The 22,211-nt window shown below is 41.5% G+C and overlaps 1 protein-coding gene across 1 annotated transcript; it reads right to left on the minus strand.

The window, feature by feature from the left end:
* Positions 1-327: 327 nt before the first annotated feature.
* Positions 328-21,208, minus strand: LOC146556373 (amine oxidase [flavin-containing]-like). Its single transcript, XM_085248829.1, has 15 exons — positions 21,051-21,208; positions 19,411-19,505; positions 19,003-19,140; positions 11,209-11,313; positions 10,997-11,088; positions 9,945-10,086; positions 8,748-8,897; positions 6,339-6,498; positions 6,163-6,259; positions 5,637-5,690; positions 5,494-5,551; positions 5,308-5,405; positions 3,755-3,866; positions 2,922-2,984; positions 328-2,487 (listed from the first exon to the last, which is right to left on the minus strand). Exons 1-15 carry the CDS (start codon positions 21,103-21,105, stop codon positions 2,332-2,334), a joined length of 1,575 nt encoding a protein of 524 aa, XP_085104955.1. The 5' UTR covers positions 21,106-21,208; the 3' UTR covers positions 328-2,331.
* Positions 21,209-22,211: the final 1,003 nt, after the last annotated feature.

A 22,211-nucleotide genomic window follows, 5' to 3' on the forward strand; every position in this document is an offset into this window, starting at 1 on the left:
CCTGACCCGCAACAATATGAAACAGGAAAATACTGCCGTGTAATCCATTTATTTCAATAAATTAACTGTATTCTAAATACCACCTTTTTAAACCGTAACTGTAACGGAATACAGTTACTCATATTTTGTATTTTAAATACGTAACAGCGGTACATGTATTCCGTTACTCCCCAACACTGTTTACAAATGACTCAGTGTCTTTTTTTTTGGAATTCGACTAGCTTTAATTAATATTATTTTTTACATTACTATTACACCGCTGTTTTCACTCCGTTGGGCTGTAGCTCTGCTCTGAGTCGACATAATGACACACGACACCAGAATAAATCAGGTTAAGGCGAGTAAAAGATTTATTTCACATTTTGTTAAATATCACCAGCTTTGTATGAGGAATCAAAGACATCAAAGAGCAGGTCACAGGAATAGTTAAGAAGGCTCATATGCACAGAGGGACAAAGGAAGGGGGGGTATCTCCAGAAAAACCCCATAATGAATAACGCTGCATCACGTCTGCTGATGGTTTGTTGTGAGTGCTGTAGTTTGTTGTTGTTGTTTTTCGACAGGGTGGATGGAATTTGCTGGCTTTGTTTGTTCAGCCAACCATAAACTCAAACACTTTTAGTGATGGTTCAAAAAGTGACATTATTATTCAATCATTACTTCTAGAACTGCACATAAAACCTGCACTGGGACTGAGGGTCAGACGGGAGAGGGACACCACAACGAGGGAAGAAGCGCTGCAGGGACAACACGAAGCACACACGGACACAGAGATAAGCAGAGGGATCACCTCAACAGTCTGAGCTCTGATGCTGTGTTTTTACACCCGGCTTTACCTGAGTCAAGTTTGCAGTGAGGACATAACTCAGGTAAGGGGAACTTACCAGAGGGAAAGAGGGATGAGGGCTGAGAGTGTCAGAGTCACAGGCACTTGCGATAAAATGACAAAAACGCTATGATTTCCATTAAGGCACAACAGATAAACTACACTCACAAACATCTTTGGGACAAGAACAGCATGATTCTTGTAGTGGGCAGGTTGGCTTTTACGTCTACACCCCCGACAAATGATTTTACCCGGTCAAATGATTGCTGACGACACTGACGACATCCCCTTTGTAGCCTTGATGATAAGTTTTGACACCGCAGCATATATCAATAAAGTTGTGGTTTGAAGACAATCAGAACAGTTTCTGGGTTTTTCTAAGTCTAGTTGCACAGGGAGAGACCACCCGCACTAACTTATGATGCACACCAGTCGTTTTGTTCTATAAGCCTGAAGCATTCAAGGTCACTCCTGGTCGATTTATACAAGCGGGTAAAGAGTTAAAACAACAAGTAACTATAACTGAGAAGTGTTTAATAATTATTTATAATACGGTAATCATTATTGTCACCATTATTTTAAGGATTTCTTATTAAATTTATGGGTTCAGCATTTAGACTGGCACCGTCTTAATTTTTGGTGGCCATATTTGGTAGCCCGTGTTTGCTGATACCTAAGACTTACTATAGTTTAAACAGAGGATTTATATTAAAGGAGTTACCATGAAGGAGACAATTAGCTATACGAATTCAGTAATTTCATATTAGGGCACATAATTTGCACTTTGGGATTTAAATAAAATTAAAATTTAAGAGAAACAACATTGCCCATTTCACGCAGTACCAACTCACTTTAGGTGCTCTTTTCTCTTCTGAAGTCACTGGATTTCGTCAAACAGCTACGGCTGCTTGGCCAGAATAAATTGGCACCTAAAATAGGCAGCGGTAATTAGACACACAGTGGAAACTCATGCACACGCGCTCGCAACTTTGTACAGAAACTTTGATGACCACACGCTCACGAACGCATGCTCACCGAAGCATGCGACACAAACGAGGCTCATACACACAGTAAGCATGGCGACTTTTATAAACTCACATATAATCGACACAGTGGATTTCATTGGCATTGTATGGGATAGTAATAGTGACAGAGAAGGTTTCCCCTTACGAACTGATTCTGATCTTTTTTCCTTCATTGGTTTCACAATCTGAGTCTGCATGTTTTAAACTGAAGTTAGGCTTTCGTCCCTCCTCTCAAACACCTTTCAGTCAGCCCTTCTCACCTGCTTCATTCTCTCTTTCGTTTGTGGACAGAGTAACAGTGTGTTAGTGTTTTTGCATGAGCTGAGCAGTCCTTCTCACATCACGGTGTTTCTCAAAAAACAATGTATACCCTATGTAGGTCACTACTCTGTAGTTTGGGCCCATAAAGCACTAGAAGTACACAAGTGTCTATTGAGACGTGTTCCCTTGAGATGTGGAGGAGTGAGACGACAGGGTGGTTTAACTCCGGGGGATGATGCCCTTCTTGTAGGCCACCAAGCCAGCTGCGGCGGCAGCAGACAGGAATGTGGAGACTCCTAAGAATTTGAGGAAACCATCAACCGAAGGCAGGTTTCTCTCCCAGAAGGTGGTAACAAACGGGAGTGCCCGGATTTCCTGCAGGACGGAGGGAATGATGATATCAGATATCTGCCTTTTTCATGTGCATGATATTAACTAGATACTTGATAGATGATTTGGCAATATACAACTTATGTAATCTTGGGTCCAAAATGTGTAAACAATGCATAGGTGTCTTAAACCTGCATTTTTTTACATGACCAGCAGGGGGCAACTCTTCTGCTTGAAAATGATTGTATAGAAAGCAAGGGAGAAAATGACCTCTCTTGGTTTACAACCCCAAGAAACATTATGGTCTTGCCTGGTAGTTTTTTTCTCATTTATTACAAGATGATCTTTTTCACAGTGTCATTTATGGTAAAAAGTGTTTTGGATTCATGACGAGAGACTTCAGAGTGTTTCTCCACTGATTGTTCATTTTTTTTAATCAAAGGCCAACTTGTAATTTGGTGCATAAGGACTTCTCTTACATCGTTCTCAGGCTCAGGTTGCCAGATCTGATTAGGTTGGAGTTTACCCATCGCACACATGACCTGCGAAAAGACATTGGTGGTGTCAGTCAAAGACTTCAAAAGGATCAAAATACAGTCTAACAGTCTAAATTTTAAACATGATACACATTTTTGAGTTTGGGTGATGTTAATAAGATAACTCTTTATTATCATTGCACAGTCATACATAGTACAATAGCACAATGAAATTGGGGAACTGTCCCACGTTGGCACTACATACAACACGACACGACACAGCAACTTAACTTAAGTAATAAAAAGAAGAATAAGTGTATGTTTATGTTTAATGCACTCAGATAATCTACTCAGGCTTGACTGGCCTTTACTGCAACTGACCTACTCTGCAGCAGAGCCAGAGCTAAGAAACATGGAGGAACATGAACACATGGGGGAGTATCTTAGGAAACCAAACCTAATGTTAATGCCTTGGAAGAAGGACATAAAGTGCAAGCAGCAGGCGAGTGTCTTAAAGAGAGATTTAGAAGACTGAGTGGGGAGGACCATTTTGATTCTATGGTTTGTTTCAGTCAGCTGTGCTCAGACATAAATGAGAGGGGAGAAAAGGCGAGGATGTCATGATTTGATATCAGCTGACCCCCAGCACTGCTGGCTGAGCATCCACAACACCAGGAGCAGGCTGAGGTGTGACTAATAGGTGTGCCAGCTGCATGATTTAAGTGGTTTCCACCTGGTATATATAAGTAACCTGCCTCTAAGGGTGTTTAAACTGGTAAGAACTGGTATTTGCTAACACGTAGCAGTGAAAAGCAGGTACTTAAATGCTCTCTGACCTCTCTGGCTGCTCTCTCTCCAGCTTGTACGGCCCCCTCCATGTAGCCACTCCATTCGGTGGCCGTCTCTGTGCCTGCAAAGTACAACTTGCCCACCGGCTCTCTCAGCACTCTGAAGAGCAAAAAAGAGAGAAACAGGAGAGGCTTCAGAGGTTAAACTGGTTTACAGGTTTTAAACACGTTTTATTTTTAATGTATGCACCAGCATTGTACTGACCATTGAGCTTTAGCATGCATTCACTTCATTTAAGAATATTATCTCACCTGAATAAGTGCAATATGGGATTATATAACATAAAGTGAATTTCCTTTGGATTAATCTTCCCACCCCCACTGTGCTCAACGTAAAAGAACCAAAGAAAGGACTTTTTCTTTAACTCTATTTCTTGCAGGACCACCCGGTATGTGAAACAGTTACTCTGTATAAAAAAGCACAATGTTAGGTTTCCAACTCCAGCTTACTTTTCATTGTGAGTGAGAACACATTTGCACATCTGGTGAGGACATTTAGACATGAAATATGGTTCACATGACGATTAACAAGGAGTTTCAGTTTTTCATATGGAGGTTAACAAAACTCTAATAGTGAACATATGCACCAGGATCTGTACAACAAGCAGCTTCGACTAATAAATGAAAGCAGCCGCAATGCATCAGACACACTGGATTGTGTTTTATGTGTGTGTACAGCTATAGAGCAAATGGGCAAATCCTGGGGACACGTCCTGCTGTACTGAAAATGCATTCATTTGTTCACACTCCAATAAAACCCATGAAATGCCGCAAAAAACACTGCAATAACACCATTCAGATGAAATATGAGTTCACAGTATTGCTTGTGTGGTAAACATAATAATCCAACACAAAGTGTTGTGATCTCAGTGAGTCCCCTCTGAAACCGTGCACAGGAAGGCAGGTTCATTTCATGGAGGAGAAGTGATGCTAATTTGCAGAAATAATCACAAATCCTGCTGAAACATATTGTGGTGAGCTCAGGCGAAATAGGAGACAGAGACTGTTTCAACCTGCTGTTCCTGCGCTAGCCTCAACGCTAAACTACAGGAAGGACAGCCTTTTATTAGGAATGCCCTTTCACACACAGCAATAGTGAGAGGTGCTCAAAATCACAGTGCTCTGCCAGCCACACTAAGCACAGAACACACAGCTACAGTAATGTTACATACTAACAACAGCAATGACAAATCAACACATGTTAACTGTAGCAGCCGTTATAACGCTACAACTTAGAAACATTAACATCAGGTATAGACCCATAAGCCTTTGGGCCAGTGGCCCCTCCCCCTAGCCCTCTACATAGCCCGCACCTGAAGGGGTCAGTTGTACCCAACAACCCCATCACCCCACACAAAGTCTTTCAAATGTCCAGGGGCCTTCTTTAGGCGAGTCGTCCGGGTGAGCCTGCTACAATACATTAGCCATTAATATCCAGGAGCTGACACATTCAAATAAATTAAGTCAATTGAAATGAAAAGATCACACTTTCATATTTATGTTTATTTTTTTGTGTGTGTACACGTGTGAGAGAGACTCACCTGCCAAACTGAGTAAGGATTCCTGGGGGGAAATAGGCTGTGTAGCAGCCTCCAGAGTACTCCTCTTCACACCAGTTCTTCTCCTCATAGTGCACCGGCTGCAGGAAACAAGCAGGCACATGAGCAGTCAGTCAAGTGATTCCACAGTATCCACATGACTGTGTACCACTCTGCACCCAAACTCACATGCAAAGCCTCATCTGTGCCCAGCACTTTGGAGTAGATCTCACAGATCCTCCTCAACCTAAACACAACAACACAGGAGTTGGGATTAAACTGATCTCACAGCTCGTGAGAGTTTTTTTCCATCTCTGTCCACTGGTGTCTACCTTTCTTCCTTGGACAGGCTTGAGAGCTTTCTGCACTTGTGGGCAAGGATGAATCTGGGGGGGGAGAGTGAAAAGAGAAAACACTACATGAGCATGTGTGGCTGGTTGGATGACTTTATCACTTGTGTTTAGCTCCATTCAAGCACAAGTCCTACACTGTATGGAAATTCTTGTAGGAGCTCATGCGAGAATACTAGGTCAGAGTCAGATGGTAAAGCTGAGACACAAGCCTACAGGCCAGTCAGTAACCCTCTGATAATCACAGGTCGCTAGTGAAAAAAATGTGTATTCCACCCTAATGATGACTAAAGCACTCATGGTGCAGCATTGTATACTTCTTTGGGGCTGCTGATATCACTTAGCGCTATCTGGCAACCTCCAGTAACCACTTGCCAACCAATCTTATAACTCAGGTCTGAAAGCTGTCCTGCGACAGGTAAATATTTTTGGCGATGTAGTGTACAATATGGAATCATAATACAAAATATACACAATTACAGAGAACTGTTTGAAGCTCTGTACCAACCCCATAATACAAGGTACAGTCCCATCAGGCTTTGTGTCATCCAGGGTGAAGCCGATGGGAGCACCCTCCTCCTCTATCACCATGCTGCCGCAGTAACCTGGTAACACAATAAAACGTTAGAAATTGCATCATCTTGAACAGCATTCGCTCTCTCTGTGTTTTCACTTCCTGCGTACCCTTTTTCCTCCAGAAGTTCTCTCTGTAGTAGACCATGCACTTTATGACAGAGCCCATGGGAACACGGTTGATCAGCTGGTTCCTCAGCGGGGGCAGCTCAGGGTTGAAGTGCATCTTCAGATTCAAAGCAGGTGGTGTGGCCACGATCACATACTTGGCCTAACACAGAGACAGAGACAGTACACAGTGCGTACCAATAGTCTGTTTATAACTGAAAGATGTGACCCAGAAGTATCTGCATGGTAGTCATCAGCCATAGTAAGAGATGTTGCAATTCTCCAAATACTAAGGAAAGAGGCTTCAATGCTTCCTTTAATATAGGATACACTGGACTATCCTTTATGAAAAGAGGGGAGAAAATGCTGTCCCATAATTCATTACAATGGAACATCTGACCATAAATGAAAACATTCAACCTAATCAACAAAGTAACACAGATCATGTACATTTTAACTGCTTTTTTCCAAGCAGCCAGTAGATGGCAGCCAAAGAGCAGCAGTGCCAGTGAAGTTTGTGAGTAACACTGTGAAGCAGTTACTGTTTTACAGATACATGGATGTTTCATATTCAGACTGCATTATCTCACATTACCTAGTGTATAAATATAGTATCTGTTTCATTTCCTAATACATAATAAAATCAAACAAACACTATAACAGTTATTTGAAACATGGCTGCAGTAACAGGAAAACAGGAAAAGGAAAGTCCTGCATTCACAATCTACTGAAACATAAGAGCAGCGTCATTATTCATTATCTTATCAGCTCGTTAACGGTGATGTATCCATATAAGCAAAGTCATTCTGACTATTTGTTTTGTGGGCCATTTGAAGGTTGGGAACCACTGGACTGAACTAATCAATTGTGTCTACAAACCCAGTTTCAGAAAGTTGTAACATTGTGTAAACTGTAAATGAAAACAGAATGCAGTGACTTGCCGATCTCAGAAAGCCATCTTTTATTCACTTATACAGAAAAATATCAGAAATCTACTATTATCATTTACAGAAACAAAAAGCTCACTTTGAATTTGATGGCAGTGACATGTCTCAAAGTGACACGACCAGCGATAAAAAGAGCATCTCAGAGATGCTCTGCAAAAACCCCCAAAACTGTGTCTACAAACTGTGGAGCAATTTCAGAAAAATGTTCCTCAACATCAAACTGAAAAGAATAATATCATCAAAACATTCCAAGAATCTGGAGGAATTTCTGTGTGCAAAGGATAAGGCTGAAAATCAATAATGGATGCCCGTGACCTTTGGGCCCTGCTGCATCACTGCACTAAAGCAGGCATGATTGTCATGAAATCACTGGGAGGGCTCGGGAACACTTCTGGAAATCACAAATACAGGTTAAAGCTCTATCATGTGAACATGATGGTGAAACACCGCCATCATTTCTGGGCCAAAGCTCATTTTAAACAGACTGAGGCAAAGTGGAAACTGTTCTGTGGTCAGAGAAATCAACAGAAAGGCTTCAGCAGAAGTAAAAGAGTTGGGGTGTTGAACCGGCCTGCCTGCAGTCCAGACCTTTCACTAATTTGGAGCATTATGAAATGAAAAAAAAAAAAAAAACAGATATATGACGGAGAGCCAGAACTGTTGACATATATAATCAAACATGAATGAGACAACTTCCTGCTCCCAAAGGTTTAGTACCTGCTCTCCTCAGTTGCTGAGGAGGTGTTAAAAGAAGAGGCGATGCTAAACTGTCTTAAACATGGCCCCAACGCAACTTTTTGGAGAACAGTTGCTGCCATCAAGTTCAAAATGAGCCAATATCCATTTGCACTTTCTATGCTCCGTTTATGAGATTGAAAATAATTGCATTATTTTTATTTGACATTTTTACACAGCATCAACTTTTTCAGAATCAGGATTGTACGTACATCTGCACATATATTTATTTATTTCCTGTTTTAAAATGTCTCCCTTTACAGCCATCACACAGATGAATGTGAGTTAAGTTAGATATTTCCCTCTGAAATGCAGGGACATAAAAGTACAAAGTATCACAAATTGGAAAACGTTAGGGTAAAGTATAAGAACCACCTCTCTGTGATACATGCTGATGAGGGACCTTCCATGTTGCTCTGAGTGCATTTCCTCTATTTTCCTCTCATTATTTTATCCTCACTTTTTCCAAGTTCTGCTCAAAGGGGTTTCTCTCCATCTTGTTGTAATCCCTTTGACCATTTAGTGCGGTGTGCCATGAGATGATTTGGTGCTAGATACCATTAATAAACATTAATCGAGCTCCTCGAATATTTACTAGACTGGACTTTAAATGCTCATTTCCAGCTCAATATTATATTTCTGACTAAAGCAGAATATGTAAGGAAAGACATAAAAAGTGTCCTTAAAGAATAGTACTTCAAAGGAAATACTGGTGATATACTCAACTCACCTTGTAGGTCTGCTTGTCCACGGTCTCCACCACAACCATGTCTCCGGTCTGGTCGATCCTGTAGACTGGAGACTGCAGCTTCACTCGGTCTCCCAGCTCCCTCGCCATGCACTGACTCACCTGATTCGCACCCCCTACAAACTTCCTCTCCTTGAGACACAAAGAGAGCAGAGTTCAGTGAGCACCAACAGGGAGAGCAGATGCAGCAACACTGGTTTCTATTTATATTGGGTGGAAGTGACTCTGATCCCCCTCTGGGTACCCCTCGGCAAGGCTAATAAACTCCCAGTTTGGAATGAAGCCGATAAAATCCCCTGATTTATCCTGGTGATACACACCGGTTATCCTCAGTCCGCATTCATTTCCTTCACTACAAATTTCTGCATCTTAATTCAAAAGAAACACGTTCATAAAGCCAGGCCAGCAAATGTTAAATGATGAAGATGACAGTGAGGAGGTAGAGAGGTTTGGGCTGTCAAAGCTCCGATACACAAAACCATTTCCATGTGGTTAGTGTCAACATCTCTCTCATCCCTGACCAGAAACACATTGTGTGCATTCCTCTGTGGCATTTGGATGAATTTGTCAAGCAGTCGCTGTGAAAGCACGAGCTACACCTGAATCAGTCCTGGGCGGTGAAACGAGGTGAGCCTCTTCTTGTCTTGTTTGATTAAAGACACATTTGCAGTTTTGCAGGAGGAGTGCAGCTGCACTCGAAGCAATGCATACCAATAGCATATCCATATGTTTAAGATGACTATGTGTAAATACTTCAAACACCCCTATGTATGCACCATCCACAAGGTGTGTAAGCTTTAAATGTGGAGCAAACAGGAAGGAGCCGACTGCACTACTGTTTGTCATTTGTTTACCAAAGCCTTTGTGGCTATGGGAACAAGGCCCTCAGCTTGAGGAACGGCAGCAGAAAAGACGCCCTGAGTATTCCAAGAAAACATCTTTTGTGTGGACAGCATCTTATTCAGGCCAGACTAAGGAGACTGGGCTGTGAGGGATCTCCCTCTGACGTTCACACTGCTCCTCTGAATCACTGAATGAATCTGTGTGAGAGGCAGAGAACGCAAGTCCACTTCTTGGCACGCCGAGAGAATATTCTGTTTGTTCAGACAGATATACAAAAAAACGAATTCTTTCAGTCTGTTGTTCTGAATCAGTAGGTATAATTTTGGGCAGACATACCTGTCCTCCGTTGGTGGTGGAGTAGATCCTCATTGTCCCTCCGCACTGTTTGACGTACCAGAGTAACCAGAGAGCCGACACCTCGTGGGGTTCAGCGGTCACGATCAAGTTGACAAACAGTGTGGCGAAGCGATGAGCAGTTCTGGGAGGGATTACATGGAAGGTAAGAAGTCTTTAAATACTGCAGGTACCCCAGTCACAATTTTTATATTCTGTAAGAGTGTGAACAAAGCACAAATAAATCACCATGTCAGGGATTTCTGCTTGCTTGTCCTACTTTTCCAGCAGAGACTTGCACATAATCTACATTTGAGCAGTTTCAAAGTTGAACTAAAGTTTTATTTTAGTTTAATATAGGATACATTACAGGATTAATTCAAACGCTGGAGCAGTACAATCATTTAATTAGTGCAGGACTGTTGTCATTTACTTTTACAAGCTGCATATTTTAAATTTACACAGTAATTAGATTATCAAAAACATTCTCACTCACAGTGCATCATATACTGAAGCTTCTCCACCAAAAACCTCTATGAAACAGCTACAACCTTCAGCATCAGTTTTCAAAGTTTTTGCAGGGATGAGAATTCTTATTCTTATTAGTGCTGACACAGGAAGCTGTAACCATTTCCACCTCTGCAAGTTTGAGTCACTGAACTGGACCTCTTAACTGTGACTGTGGTGTTGGAGATCATTTTATTGGAATTAGCCAATTAACCAAAATTAACCAAAGAGCGTTAATTTTACTTCCAGCTTCAGTGAGTGGAATTCTAGCATTTCATGCCAAGTCTGTTGTGCAGAATGCTGCACCCATGAAACCTTAGTAACTGAGGTTGCTAACATTAGGTTATAACCTATCACTCCACCAGCCAGCCTCGCTGACTCATATGAGATATTAGAAAATAAAACGACATTTCTTTTGTTAGAGACCACCTTCAACATTTGTGTCACATGATTTAACAATAAAACTTTAAACTGGATATAAACGAGATAACAGGATGAATAGCTAGACCTATTCTCTGCACAAACGGGAAACATTTTGAACATGTTACCTGGTCCAGCAGAGTTTTTCAAAGAGTTCCTGCATGGTCATCTTGTCCCACTCCTCAGCATGGGGAGCTCTCCAGGGAGCGTCTCTGGGAATCTGAAACGCAGGAGGGTGTTCAGCATGAGTCAGGCATGTAGCAGGTGTGCAACCTGTCCAGTAAACCAATCTAGAATGCTTATTAATAAGAATACTCATTAATAGTGAGAACTGCTTTACCTCCTCGCCCATCTTATCCATTGTTCTAAAGAGGTTGTTGAAGTCCATCAAAGCGATGGGGTTCCACATGGGAGGCAAGGAGCCTTTGAACGGGTAAGACTTTCCCTGTTGGACACATGATTGCGGCCATCATCACCAAAACAATATTCTTCAATCATCAAATAACCATTGCTTATAAAAGCTGTGCTTAATGATGGCAGCATTCAAAGAACAACATTTCAGCATTTGCCATTAAAGATTTGTTTCAGTTGACCTCTAACTGACCGTGAAAGCAGTTTGAAGAGTGGTGGAGAAAGTGGAGTAATAGCTTATGCAATGTTTACAACTGAATCAGAGATACTGAATCATTAAATGTGATAAGAGTAGCCATAATCTAAAGCCATAATTTTTATGCCTGGTCTAGTTTATTTCTGCATTTCTCAATCACACACAAAGACATACAAACACAGAGGTGACAGTCAGGGGTAGATGCAGTGGGTTTAAAACCACTAAAGTGTTGCCACACCACAATTGTAACTAGAGATTCATTTTTGTTGCTTTCTAGCAAAGTTCCCTTTGCTATGTGGAGGATAACAATGGTTTGAGTACATTCATTTATGTGTGTCGATGGAATCTCAAATAATCTCTCTAGCGTCATACGCTAGAGAGATTATTTGAGAGCTTGAGTATTGAGAGCTTTGCTTGACAGGAACATTTATTTCAAACCTTATTAAACACAAACTTCTTTGAAAGAGAAAAAAACTGTCTATACATCTTTGTGGAAATGCCCAAGCCTCACAGAGCTGTCAGCTCAGAGACAATTCTGGAATAACACTTACACTGTACTGTCTTGGTCTGCAGCTGCAGCTTAAACTAATAATGTCTCCTATTATTTACAGTCTCCTAACTTATTGTGTTGTGTAATGTAATACCACTGTAATAGAGCCAAAGGAAAAAACAAAACAAAAAGAATATCAAAATTGTTTAGTTCTTCATTTCATTGTAAAACAATGCAGCTGTAACTGCATTATTACTGCATTAAAGGAGACTGGAGGCATCAAGGTGGCACGGAGGGAGGTTAGCCAACTATCGGAGATGCAGAAAGGTGCGACAAAGAAGGTGCCTAAGAAGTACAGCAAGTTGTCCAATACCTGAGGCCTTGGAAACTGCCAAGCAAAGACTCACAGCCTTAGCCAGCTGCTTAAAGAGGTACACCAGAGACATAGAAAAACACCAGCTACTGGTAGACCGAGCAGTCAGCCGAGACTGCAAGACTAGGCTGACAAACCTGTGCACTCCCTGGATTGATTACAAGAAGGCCTACAACTTGATGCCCCACAACTGGATGCTGGAATGCCTAGACCTGTACAAGATCAACAGGACCCTAAGAAGAAACTAAATGTAAATTTATCAGGAACTATCAGGAACTCAATGGGGATGTGGTGGACAACACTAGAGGCCAACTTTAAGCCCTAAGGTTGTATGCTAAGCTTAAGGAAGGAGGTCAGAGGCTAGTTAGTGTCAGTACCACAGTGGCTGGACAAAGCTGGACTGAAAGACAGCACAGAGGCGCTAATCATGGCAGCACAGGAACAAGCATAGAGGCTGGGCTCTATCACCCCAGGCAAGACCCCAGGTGCAGGCTGTGTAAAGATGCCCCTGAGACAATCCAGCACATAACAGCAGGGTGCAAGATGCTAGCAGGCAGGGCATACATGGAATGCCATAACCAAGTGGCCGGCATAGTGTACAGAAACATCTGTGCCGAATATGGCCTGGAGGTCTCGAGATTAAGATCCTGTCCTCAATGAGAGGACCAAAGAACGCTACTTGAAGACAAAGGTGACTGTACTGCAGAGGAGGACTTTATGACAACCATCTAAAGATAAAGATTTCACAGAACCACAGAAAATGCTAATCACTGCCCTTAGCCTTTTACCCAAATTATATTGTACACTCTTATCTGACTTTGAAACAAACATCTATTATCAATAGTTATTTTACTGCCTATTGTAATATACAGTACTGGGAAAATGTTTGCTCTTCTTAATTTCTCATTTCTTAAACTACATTTAGTTTTAAAATTTAGTAAATTATTATTAGATTCGATTAATTAATACATTAATTTAGTAAGGAAAAGGCTAAACAAACCTACCATGTCCTAAATCGTGAATTTACTGTGATCAACCACATTTTTTGGAAAGTTGAACTTTGGAAAGTTCAGTTTCAACTAGCCACACTCAGGTCTGATAACTGCTGAATCCAGAAATCACTCAAGTAGAACCCGTCTGACAAAGTAAAGTAGGCTAAGGGACATGTCATGCCATGATCTGAAGAAACTCAAAAACAGCTGAAAGACTAAGCTGCTGACAACTATCGGTCTGGAAAACCATTTCTAAGACTGAGCCAAGTGGAGAGCTGTTATTCACAAATGGGCTACTAAAATTACTCCAAGAGTGCATCAATGATTCATCCAGGAGGTCACAAAAGAATCCAGAACAACATCTCAAGAACTGCAGGCCTCACCTGCCTCAGTCAAGGTGTTTGTGATTTACCAACAACAATTTTAAAATTTTACTAATGTAGTAAAACACTAACACACACACACACGGTATAAAAATATAGGTAATAAAGACTGATTGCTGTGAACTGCCGATGCAGGGATTGGTTCCCAGGTGTAAGATAATAAATCATATCTAAACACCACCTCTGAAGTCAGTCTAAAGATTTCTTGGATTTCTATCTTGCAGAGCATTCATTATGTGAGAGACCAACATACAATGCAAACAGTTTTACATTATCTGATGGTTTCACTGTGATTATTATAGCATTCTAAGATCTGTTCAAGATCTGTTTTGTGTATATATTGTCATAGTGTTTTCTTTGTCCTTTGTCAGACTGTCTGTGTCTCATGTCTCTGTTCGCTATCCTCCAGTGTTTGATGCGTCAAGTGTTTTGTGAAATTTTCAGATTCTGATTATTCTCTTGTTGTTGTTTTTTCCTGTTTAATAAGTTCTGGCTTGAGAATCTTTCATTTGGCCTAATTTTTGCCACACCCATAACAGGGTAGCCAAAGCACTAGGATCCACTTCCCTCACAGCTTAATGGTAAGCTCAGTCCACCAGCTGGTAAAAGGGAAATAATTTGAGGATCCCATCCCATAGGCAAATGGAGATCATTATAGTGCAGTCATTTTTAAAATATATTTTTAGGATAGCACTTCTATTTGTTACAGCTACGAGCAGATGGAAAAACAGGCCCAGAGAGGGAGCAGGGCTCTTAACGTCCATCTTGGACCATTGTAACACTTGTTGGGTAGGGGTGGGTAGTGTTTGTTAATAGTCCAAATGGCCCAGGGGAAGAAGCTGTAGAAGCTGTTAGTGAGTCTGGGGTGTGGGACCTGATTGGTGGAGGGTCAAACGGGTGGTGGGCGGGGTCACCTGTGTTTGTCTGAGACAGGAGAATCTAGCGATGGACTCCGGGGTGGCAGAGGACAGCCAATGACTGTTTTGACAGTATTAATTACCCTCTACGCAGCGTTTCTAACCAGACAACCAGGCAGTAAGAGAGCACGTTCTCCCCTGAGGAGCGGTAGAAGCCCAGCAGGAGCTTCTAGTCCAGGTTTTTCTTCCTTGGGACAAGGAGGAAGTGCAGACACTGTTGGGGGTTCTTTACCAGGGTGTTTACCGAGCTTGAACCTAGGAACAGGTGGCAGGGGGGATCTGAAGGGGTGGCAGAGGACAGCCAATTATTTTTTGGCAGTATTAATTACCCTCTGCGCAGCCTTTTTATTCTCAGTTGGGTGATAAGGATGTCTGGGATTATAGAGTTGAATGTTGAGCTGTAGTCCACGAAGGGCATCCTCACATAGCTCTTCCTGTTAGCCAGATGGCTCAGCGCTCTGTGAAGGGTGACAGTGATGGCATTTCCAGTATTTCCAGATATTTCATTTTTCATTTTTCCCCCAAACCACTGTCCAAAAAAAAATCAAATCAAATCAAATAAAACCCTGAGCTCAGTGTGAGCTTTGGTAAGATATTTCTTGTAGTTGGTCATTAGGTTTGCACACATTTCAGGAGTGATTTTGGCCCACTCCTCTTTACAGAAAATCTCTAAATGCTTTAGGTTTTAAAGACCCCCACAGCACATTTTCTACAGGACTGGTAGAAAGGTCTGGTCTGGAGAATGGTTAAGCTGCAAAATGAACTTAACATTCTTCTTCGTTGGCCACTCCTATGTTTCTTTGGTGGTATATTTTGGGTCATTGTCATGCTGGAAGACTCATTCATATCTTCAGTTTTTTGGCCGATGGAAGAAGACTCTTGTCCAAGATTTTACGGCACATAGTCCAATCCATTGGCCCCTCTATACGGTGAAGTCATCCTGTACCCACAGCAGAAAAACAGCCCAAAACACAATATTTCCACCTCTGACTGTGGAGATTGTGTTCTTTAGGTCATACTCATCACTTCTCCTCCTCCAAACACTGTGGGTTAAGTTGTTGTCAAAGAGCTCGATTTTGTTTTCATCTGATTACATTACTTTCTTCCAAGGCTTCTCTAAATTTTTTGGGTGTTCACTGGCAAACTTAAGAGGGGTTTGTAAATGTGCCTTCTTGAGCAGGGGGAACCTTGTGAGCGCTGCAAGATTCGGTATATGGTAAATGGAGTGGTTCTTATACAGCACATTACTATTCTACTTGAACGCTCAAAGCACTTTAGCATGTCTAATGTACCCGTACCTTTTGATTAATAGATGACCTGCTCTACCTCCTGAGCCACATTATTCTCTAATTTTAGACCATTACAACCAGTGTGTAACCATTGGTGTTTTTGGTGACTGTTCCTAGTCTTGAGATCATTAACAAGCTCCTCCACTGAGTATATATGTTCTGTACGACCGTGTGTGGGGGGAGTGGCTAATTTAGCAGATTACCGTATTTACCGCACTATAAGGCTCACCAGATTATAAGGCGCACTGTTGAAGACTGGCTCTGTTTTCATACATAAGGCGCATCATATTATAAGGCGCATTAAGACAAACAAAAAAAATAACTCGACCTTTATTAAGCTCATTCACAGTAACTCTTAACACTGTTAAGCTGTAACACGTTAAATATTGAAAAATATACTTTTTCCAGTACGGTACATTCAACTTCCACAATTCCCTCAAACTCTTCACCTTCCGTGTCTGAGTTACGGTAAACAGCTGGGCAATTTCGGCATCAAGCATGCCCGGATCCCTCTCACACCGGATTAAAAGGCGTTTAAAGTGCATTCAGCAGAATAAAACAATCGGATGAGTTAAAATTTAACCAACTCATTCACAGTAACTATTAACATTGTTAAGCTGTTAAACATCAAATATTGAACAATACACTTACATTTCCAGTTCATTCAACTTCCACAAATCCATCAAACTCTTCACCTTCAGTGTCTGAGTTAAACAGCTGGGCAATTTCGGCATCAAGCATGCCCGGATCCCTCTCATCATTATCTGAATCAGTCTCGTTGCTGTTACTTAGCTGTTCAGTGATTATTCCAGCCTTCGTGAAAGCTCGGACGACACTTGAGACTGATACCTTAGCCCAAGCAGCCACGATCCATTGGCAGATAGTGGCGTAACTCGCTCGGCGTTGCCTCCCTGTCTTGGTGAATGTGTGTTCGCCTTCTGTCATCCAATGCTCCCACGCAGCTCGTAATTTAACTTTAAACGACCTGTTGATACCAATATCTAGTGGTTGGAGTTCTTTGGTTAATCCACCCGCAATGACGGCAAGCTCCAAATTAGTTTGCTTTACTTGGGTTTTGACAGCCTCGGTGAGATGGGCGCGCATGGAGTCATAGATCAAAAGAGACGGAGATTTGTGGAAAAAGCCATCCGGTCTCTTGACATAAACTTCCCTCAGCCACTCGCTCATTTTCTCTTCATCCATCCAGCCCTTTGAGTTAGCCTTGACGATGACGCCGGCCGGAAACTTTTCTTTTGGCAAAGTCTTCCTCTTGAAAATGACCATGGGTGGTAGTTTCTGGCCATTAGCTTGGCAGCCCAGAACTACAGTGAAGGATGACTTCTCGTTCCCTGCGGTGCGTATAGATACCGTACTGGTCCCTGTTTTCTCGACAGTACGGTTCACGGGGATGTCAAAGGTGAAGGGGACCTCGTCCATGTTAGTGATGTGTTCTGGCCGGATCTTCTTTTCAGTGATCTTATTCTGGCAGTACGTGCGGAAAATGGCCAACTTTTCTTTGTAATCGTTTGGCAGTTGCTGTGAGACAGTAGTTCTTGTGCGGATTGAGAGATTATGCCTTTTCATAAAACGGAAGCACCAAGAAGGTCCCCCTCGAAAGTCTTGATCTGCATGTCACGTGCTACCGCTGTTGCCTTGAGTCGAATAGAGACTGTAGAGACACTTCTACCTGCTGTTCTCTGTTCAATAACCCACTGTTCAATTTAAGATAAGATAAGATAAGATAACCTTTATTAGTCCCACACGTGGGAAATTTGTTTTGTCACAGCAGGAAGTGGACAGTGCAAAAGTTATGAGGCAAAAATTAGAATACAATAAGAATAAATACAGTACACAACTGTACAGAATAGAATAAAATAAAATACTATATACAGTAGAATAAAATAAAATAAATATACAATAAGATAAAAATAGAATACAAATACAAATACTATATACAACTGAGTAAAAATACAACGATGACAGAAAGGATTATTGCACTTAGTATTATTGCATATGTATGGATGTGTGTGCTTGATCAGTTAAAGTCTTTATTATGGAGTCTGACAGCAGTGGGGAGGAAAGATGATGATAATTGATAATTTTGTCCTCTAACTGCGGCCATCGCGCCTTGTTCCCTCGGAAACTCCTTTTGGTCTTCTTTACTTGTTTTAGGTCATCTTTTTGCTTCCTCCACTTGCGCACCATGGACTCATTAATGCCAAATTGTCTCGCAGCTGCTCTATTTCCATTCTCTTCTGCATAACTAATTGCTCAAAGTTTAAAATCAGCTTCGTAAGCGTGTCTCTTCACGGGTGCCATTTTGGAGTCGTTATACACACACACACACACACACACAACACGGTAATGTTGTGTTGAAGCACAGTACGTATTACTCCGCGAGGCTCCTGGCAACGGTAACCGTAATGCTCCAAAAAGTGGCACTAAAAATCTTTTTTTGACAGATTTTTGAGCATAGTGTGCCACATAAAACCGGTTCGAGGTCAGTAAGCACAAAACAAAATTCATACATAAGGCGCACCAGATTATAAGGCGCACTGTCGATTTTTGTGAAGATTTAAGGATTTTACGTGCGCCTTATAGTGCGGTAAATACGGTACAATCAAGTGAACTAAAGTTAACAATGATGATAACAATGTTTTACTTTGTGTGCAAAGTAAAAAATTTGTTTTTAGTGCAAACAAAAAGATTCCCCAAAAATGCTTCAAACTCTACTGCTGATGGCAAAGAGGCTAGCTCTGTTAGCTCATGCAAAAGTTAAGCTGACAGGAAAAGTGCCAGCGGCAGAAAGTGGCAATTGAAAAATGTTGATAAAGATCCTTGTTGCCATGCCTACTGCGTGATGCCAGAAAAGTAGCAGAGACTTGGATTTCCTTTTTATTGGATAATGGGTCAGACTCAGGATATGGTGCATCATCTTCTGAACATTGTCATCATTTACTCCATCACTTAAAGTGAAGAATACATCTGGAACATGTCATGATCTGTCACAGACTACACAGACATAACATAAACCAAGAGAGCTTGGAATAGAAAATTATCTGCAATAAAAAAAAGACACTCACATTAACATAATGCACCAAGTTCTCCTGCTCGTTGACTTTGTAGGTCTTTATGCCGTACTCTTTGGCCAGACGGAGGATGCGGTTCTGTGTCGGTCCAATGTAGGCACCGCCTAGATCAACCCACTTTGCCTCCTTATTCTAAAAGACACATACTCGCAATTAGATCATGACAAAAAAGAAAGAAATGTCACAGATATTTCTGAAAAGGCTAACTGATCTATGCTTGCACTTCTACGCTCATAAATGACTTGAATATAAATGTCATTTTTTTTCTGTATGCCCATTAAAAGAAATAGATACACTATCTTGGTTGTAAAATTAAAAAGGCTGGAAAGTATTTGTATTACTGTTACTGATTGTCTCTTTTATGAGCCGCTCCTACAGTAGTATTGACACTCTTTGCTTTACCTGCACAGTGAAGGTACGACCACCAACCCGGTCTCTGGCTTCCAACACTACAGGATCGAGCCCACTGGCTTTCAACAGCTTTGCAGCACTCAAACCTGCAGAAGGACAGAGACACCAACAGGACTTAAACATAAGGATTCAAGCAATATATGTGCTTTCTGTACTTGTAAAAAAAGCAATAGCAAAAGGCACACAGGGATTTTAAAGGTCTTTTAAAATAAATGACAAAAAAGGCTTCCAAAAATCCCCTTCTCAAAGAAAAACATTGTTTTTGCGCTCTATTAGATCACTCAAAACCAGATCAAGAGGATCGTTTGGAAAATCTGATAAGAAAGACAAAGATTTGAACTTCTTTGTTTATTTTTAAAGTAAATCTGGTTTCTCTTATGCTAGTTAGGACACTGTTATACCATCAACAGGTATTCCCACTTTAATTGTTTTCCGTTGTGCATTTACACTGATTAGCTTTTTGGTAGGCATGCAACTCTTAAATAAAATTACATAACATTTGCTTTTCAAATGAACTGAGAGAGCTCTGGGGAAAAAAAATAGAGGGGGGCAGGGGGGATTGAGGTTCTCAACAAATCACAAACCAGCCAACCAGCTGATCATGTGGGGAGGAAGAGCTAACAAGTAAAGCACTGAGCACTGGCTCACCAACCACAGAGTATACAGTAGATAAACAGCTTGTCATACACTGACCTCTGGCATATGGAGTATGGGTATGTCACAGGTTTTGCTGTGAGACTGGGCGGGGCAGACATCTCCGAAATCATCGGAGCACTTTTGCAAATAGGCTCGATCTTGACAAACCGACCAGATATCTGAAGATTAAACCTCTACATTTTCGGCTAAAAAAAATATTTAAACTGTATTCGGTGACATACAAACAGGGTATTTAAAGGCAAGTTCAGTTAGTTAGAGAAATGTCCAATAAAAAGACTGGCCACCAGGCCAAAGCAATGGTTTTTACTCGAACACCATTAACCCCACCCCCTGAGTTTGATGGGTGAGGTTGGCAGATAAAAGTAATTCATGAAGAGAGCCGCAGGGTCAGGACTGTCAAAATGAATTAAATAAATACATCATTAAATAATTGATTAAATGTGTTGATAATTAAATACAATTTGAAATAAATAAACACATAATTTATTCAATGTTTTAAATGAAATTAATGGGCATTTAATTAATTATTTAAACATTTATTTAATTAATTAATTTAAATTTTAATTAATTAATGACAAATTTAATTATTTATTTAATAACGTATTTCATTCATTTATTTCCTCACTCCTGGCCCTCCATACAGCTCACGTCCTCTTTATGTAACACAAAGTATGCGCTGGTTGATTAGCTGTTACTCAACTTGCTCTGCTGTTGCTGCGGTGATACAGAGGTGAAAGAGCTGGAGAGAGGAGGAGAGGGGAGGTAGCCTCACGGAAGAAGAAGAAAAACACTACGAATAATGAAAAACTCTCCGTCACTCTGCACGCACGCACGCACGCACGCACACACACACACACACACAGCTTTTTCCACTGTGGAAGCTCTGTTCGAAGCTTTGGCTTAAATCAGTTTATTTGCTCAGCTCGTCCGCACAGCCTGCACACCAAACTAAAGTTTTCTAACGTGCAGCCTACCTGATATGCCCGCGCCGACCACTATAACGTCGTAGGTGTTGCTGGGTGCAGTCATGTTGCTGGGTGGTGTGTCTTCTTTCCCCTCTTGGCCGTGTCAGCTCCGGATCCAGATATGCACCCTACCGAACGTAGGGTGCGTATCTGGATTAAAAAGCGCCGGGCAAGCCCACTCCCTGCAGAGACCGCCCACCCATAGTAAAGCCCTACCCTGTGGGCATGGAGGGCCATTAGGAAAAAACATTTTATGGACTACTACTACTACTACTACTAATAATAATAATAATACCTGGGGTTTTTTTTCATCACCCGACGACAGCTCTTCTCCAGTACTCTGCTACGGATCTTTTGCGGCTCCGTTTTTGCCTGGCTGTCTCTCCACCTGTGGCTCTGTACTTCTACCCGGTGTTCCAGATCTACTGGCGTTTAGATCAACTGGCGTTAGTCGAACAGATGTGTGGCAGACTTGCATTTCAGGAGCTGCTACCGACAAACCAGGAAAAAACGCCAAATGTGTCATCTGTGACACTTGTGAGGTTATCTCAAACACACTCCGTCAGTCTTGATGCTGTTGAACAACAAAATGTTTAAAAATATCGCGAGTTTACCTGGTGATATTCTCATGCGCGACGCGAAAACAACAAACAATTTACACCATGCCGATGTTGTCCACAGGACAGCAAGAGTAAACGATCGGGGGAATCTTGTCGTCGTTATCGTTCCCCTCGCACGTGTTATTACTCCGATTTCAGCGATTTTGCTTCACAACTAAAGCGAGCAGTTTACTTTGTGCGCACTTAAATGGACTCGAATCTACCAGCGCCACCTCTGGCCAAGTACCACAGCCTACAGCCAGATCAACTTGTGACACACATCTGCAGCACGTTTGAATTCGTTTCATGCACGATACATTTGTACCTTTCAACTGTGTCTGTTTGTGCGTCATGCAAATAAACCTTTGAACTGAATGAAATGATATCATGTACTTATTTTTGGCCTACATCAGTAAGAAATGCCAAATTATATACACAAAATCATAGAAATCACCACTCCAATTGGTCATCATGATTTTAATATTTTCTTTTTCCATAACAGTGAAATACGCCTTGGACAACTATGACACATCAATATTTCATTAGTGTTGTCACATCACATCCTGTAAGC

Source organism: Mchenga conophoros, linkage group LG16 (assembly GCF_057382185.1).
Source record: "Mchenga conophoros isolate Kocher_MC1m ecotype Shallow Benthic linkage group LG16, M_conophoros_male_GT1.1, whole genome shotgun sequence".
Classification (NCBI taxonomy): Eukaryota; Metazoa; Chordata; class Actinopteri; order Cichliformes; family Cichlidae; genus Mchenga; species Mchenga conophoros.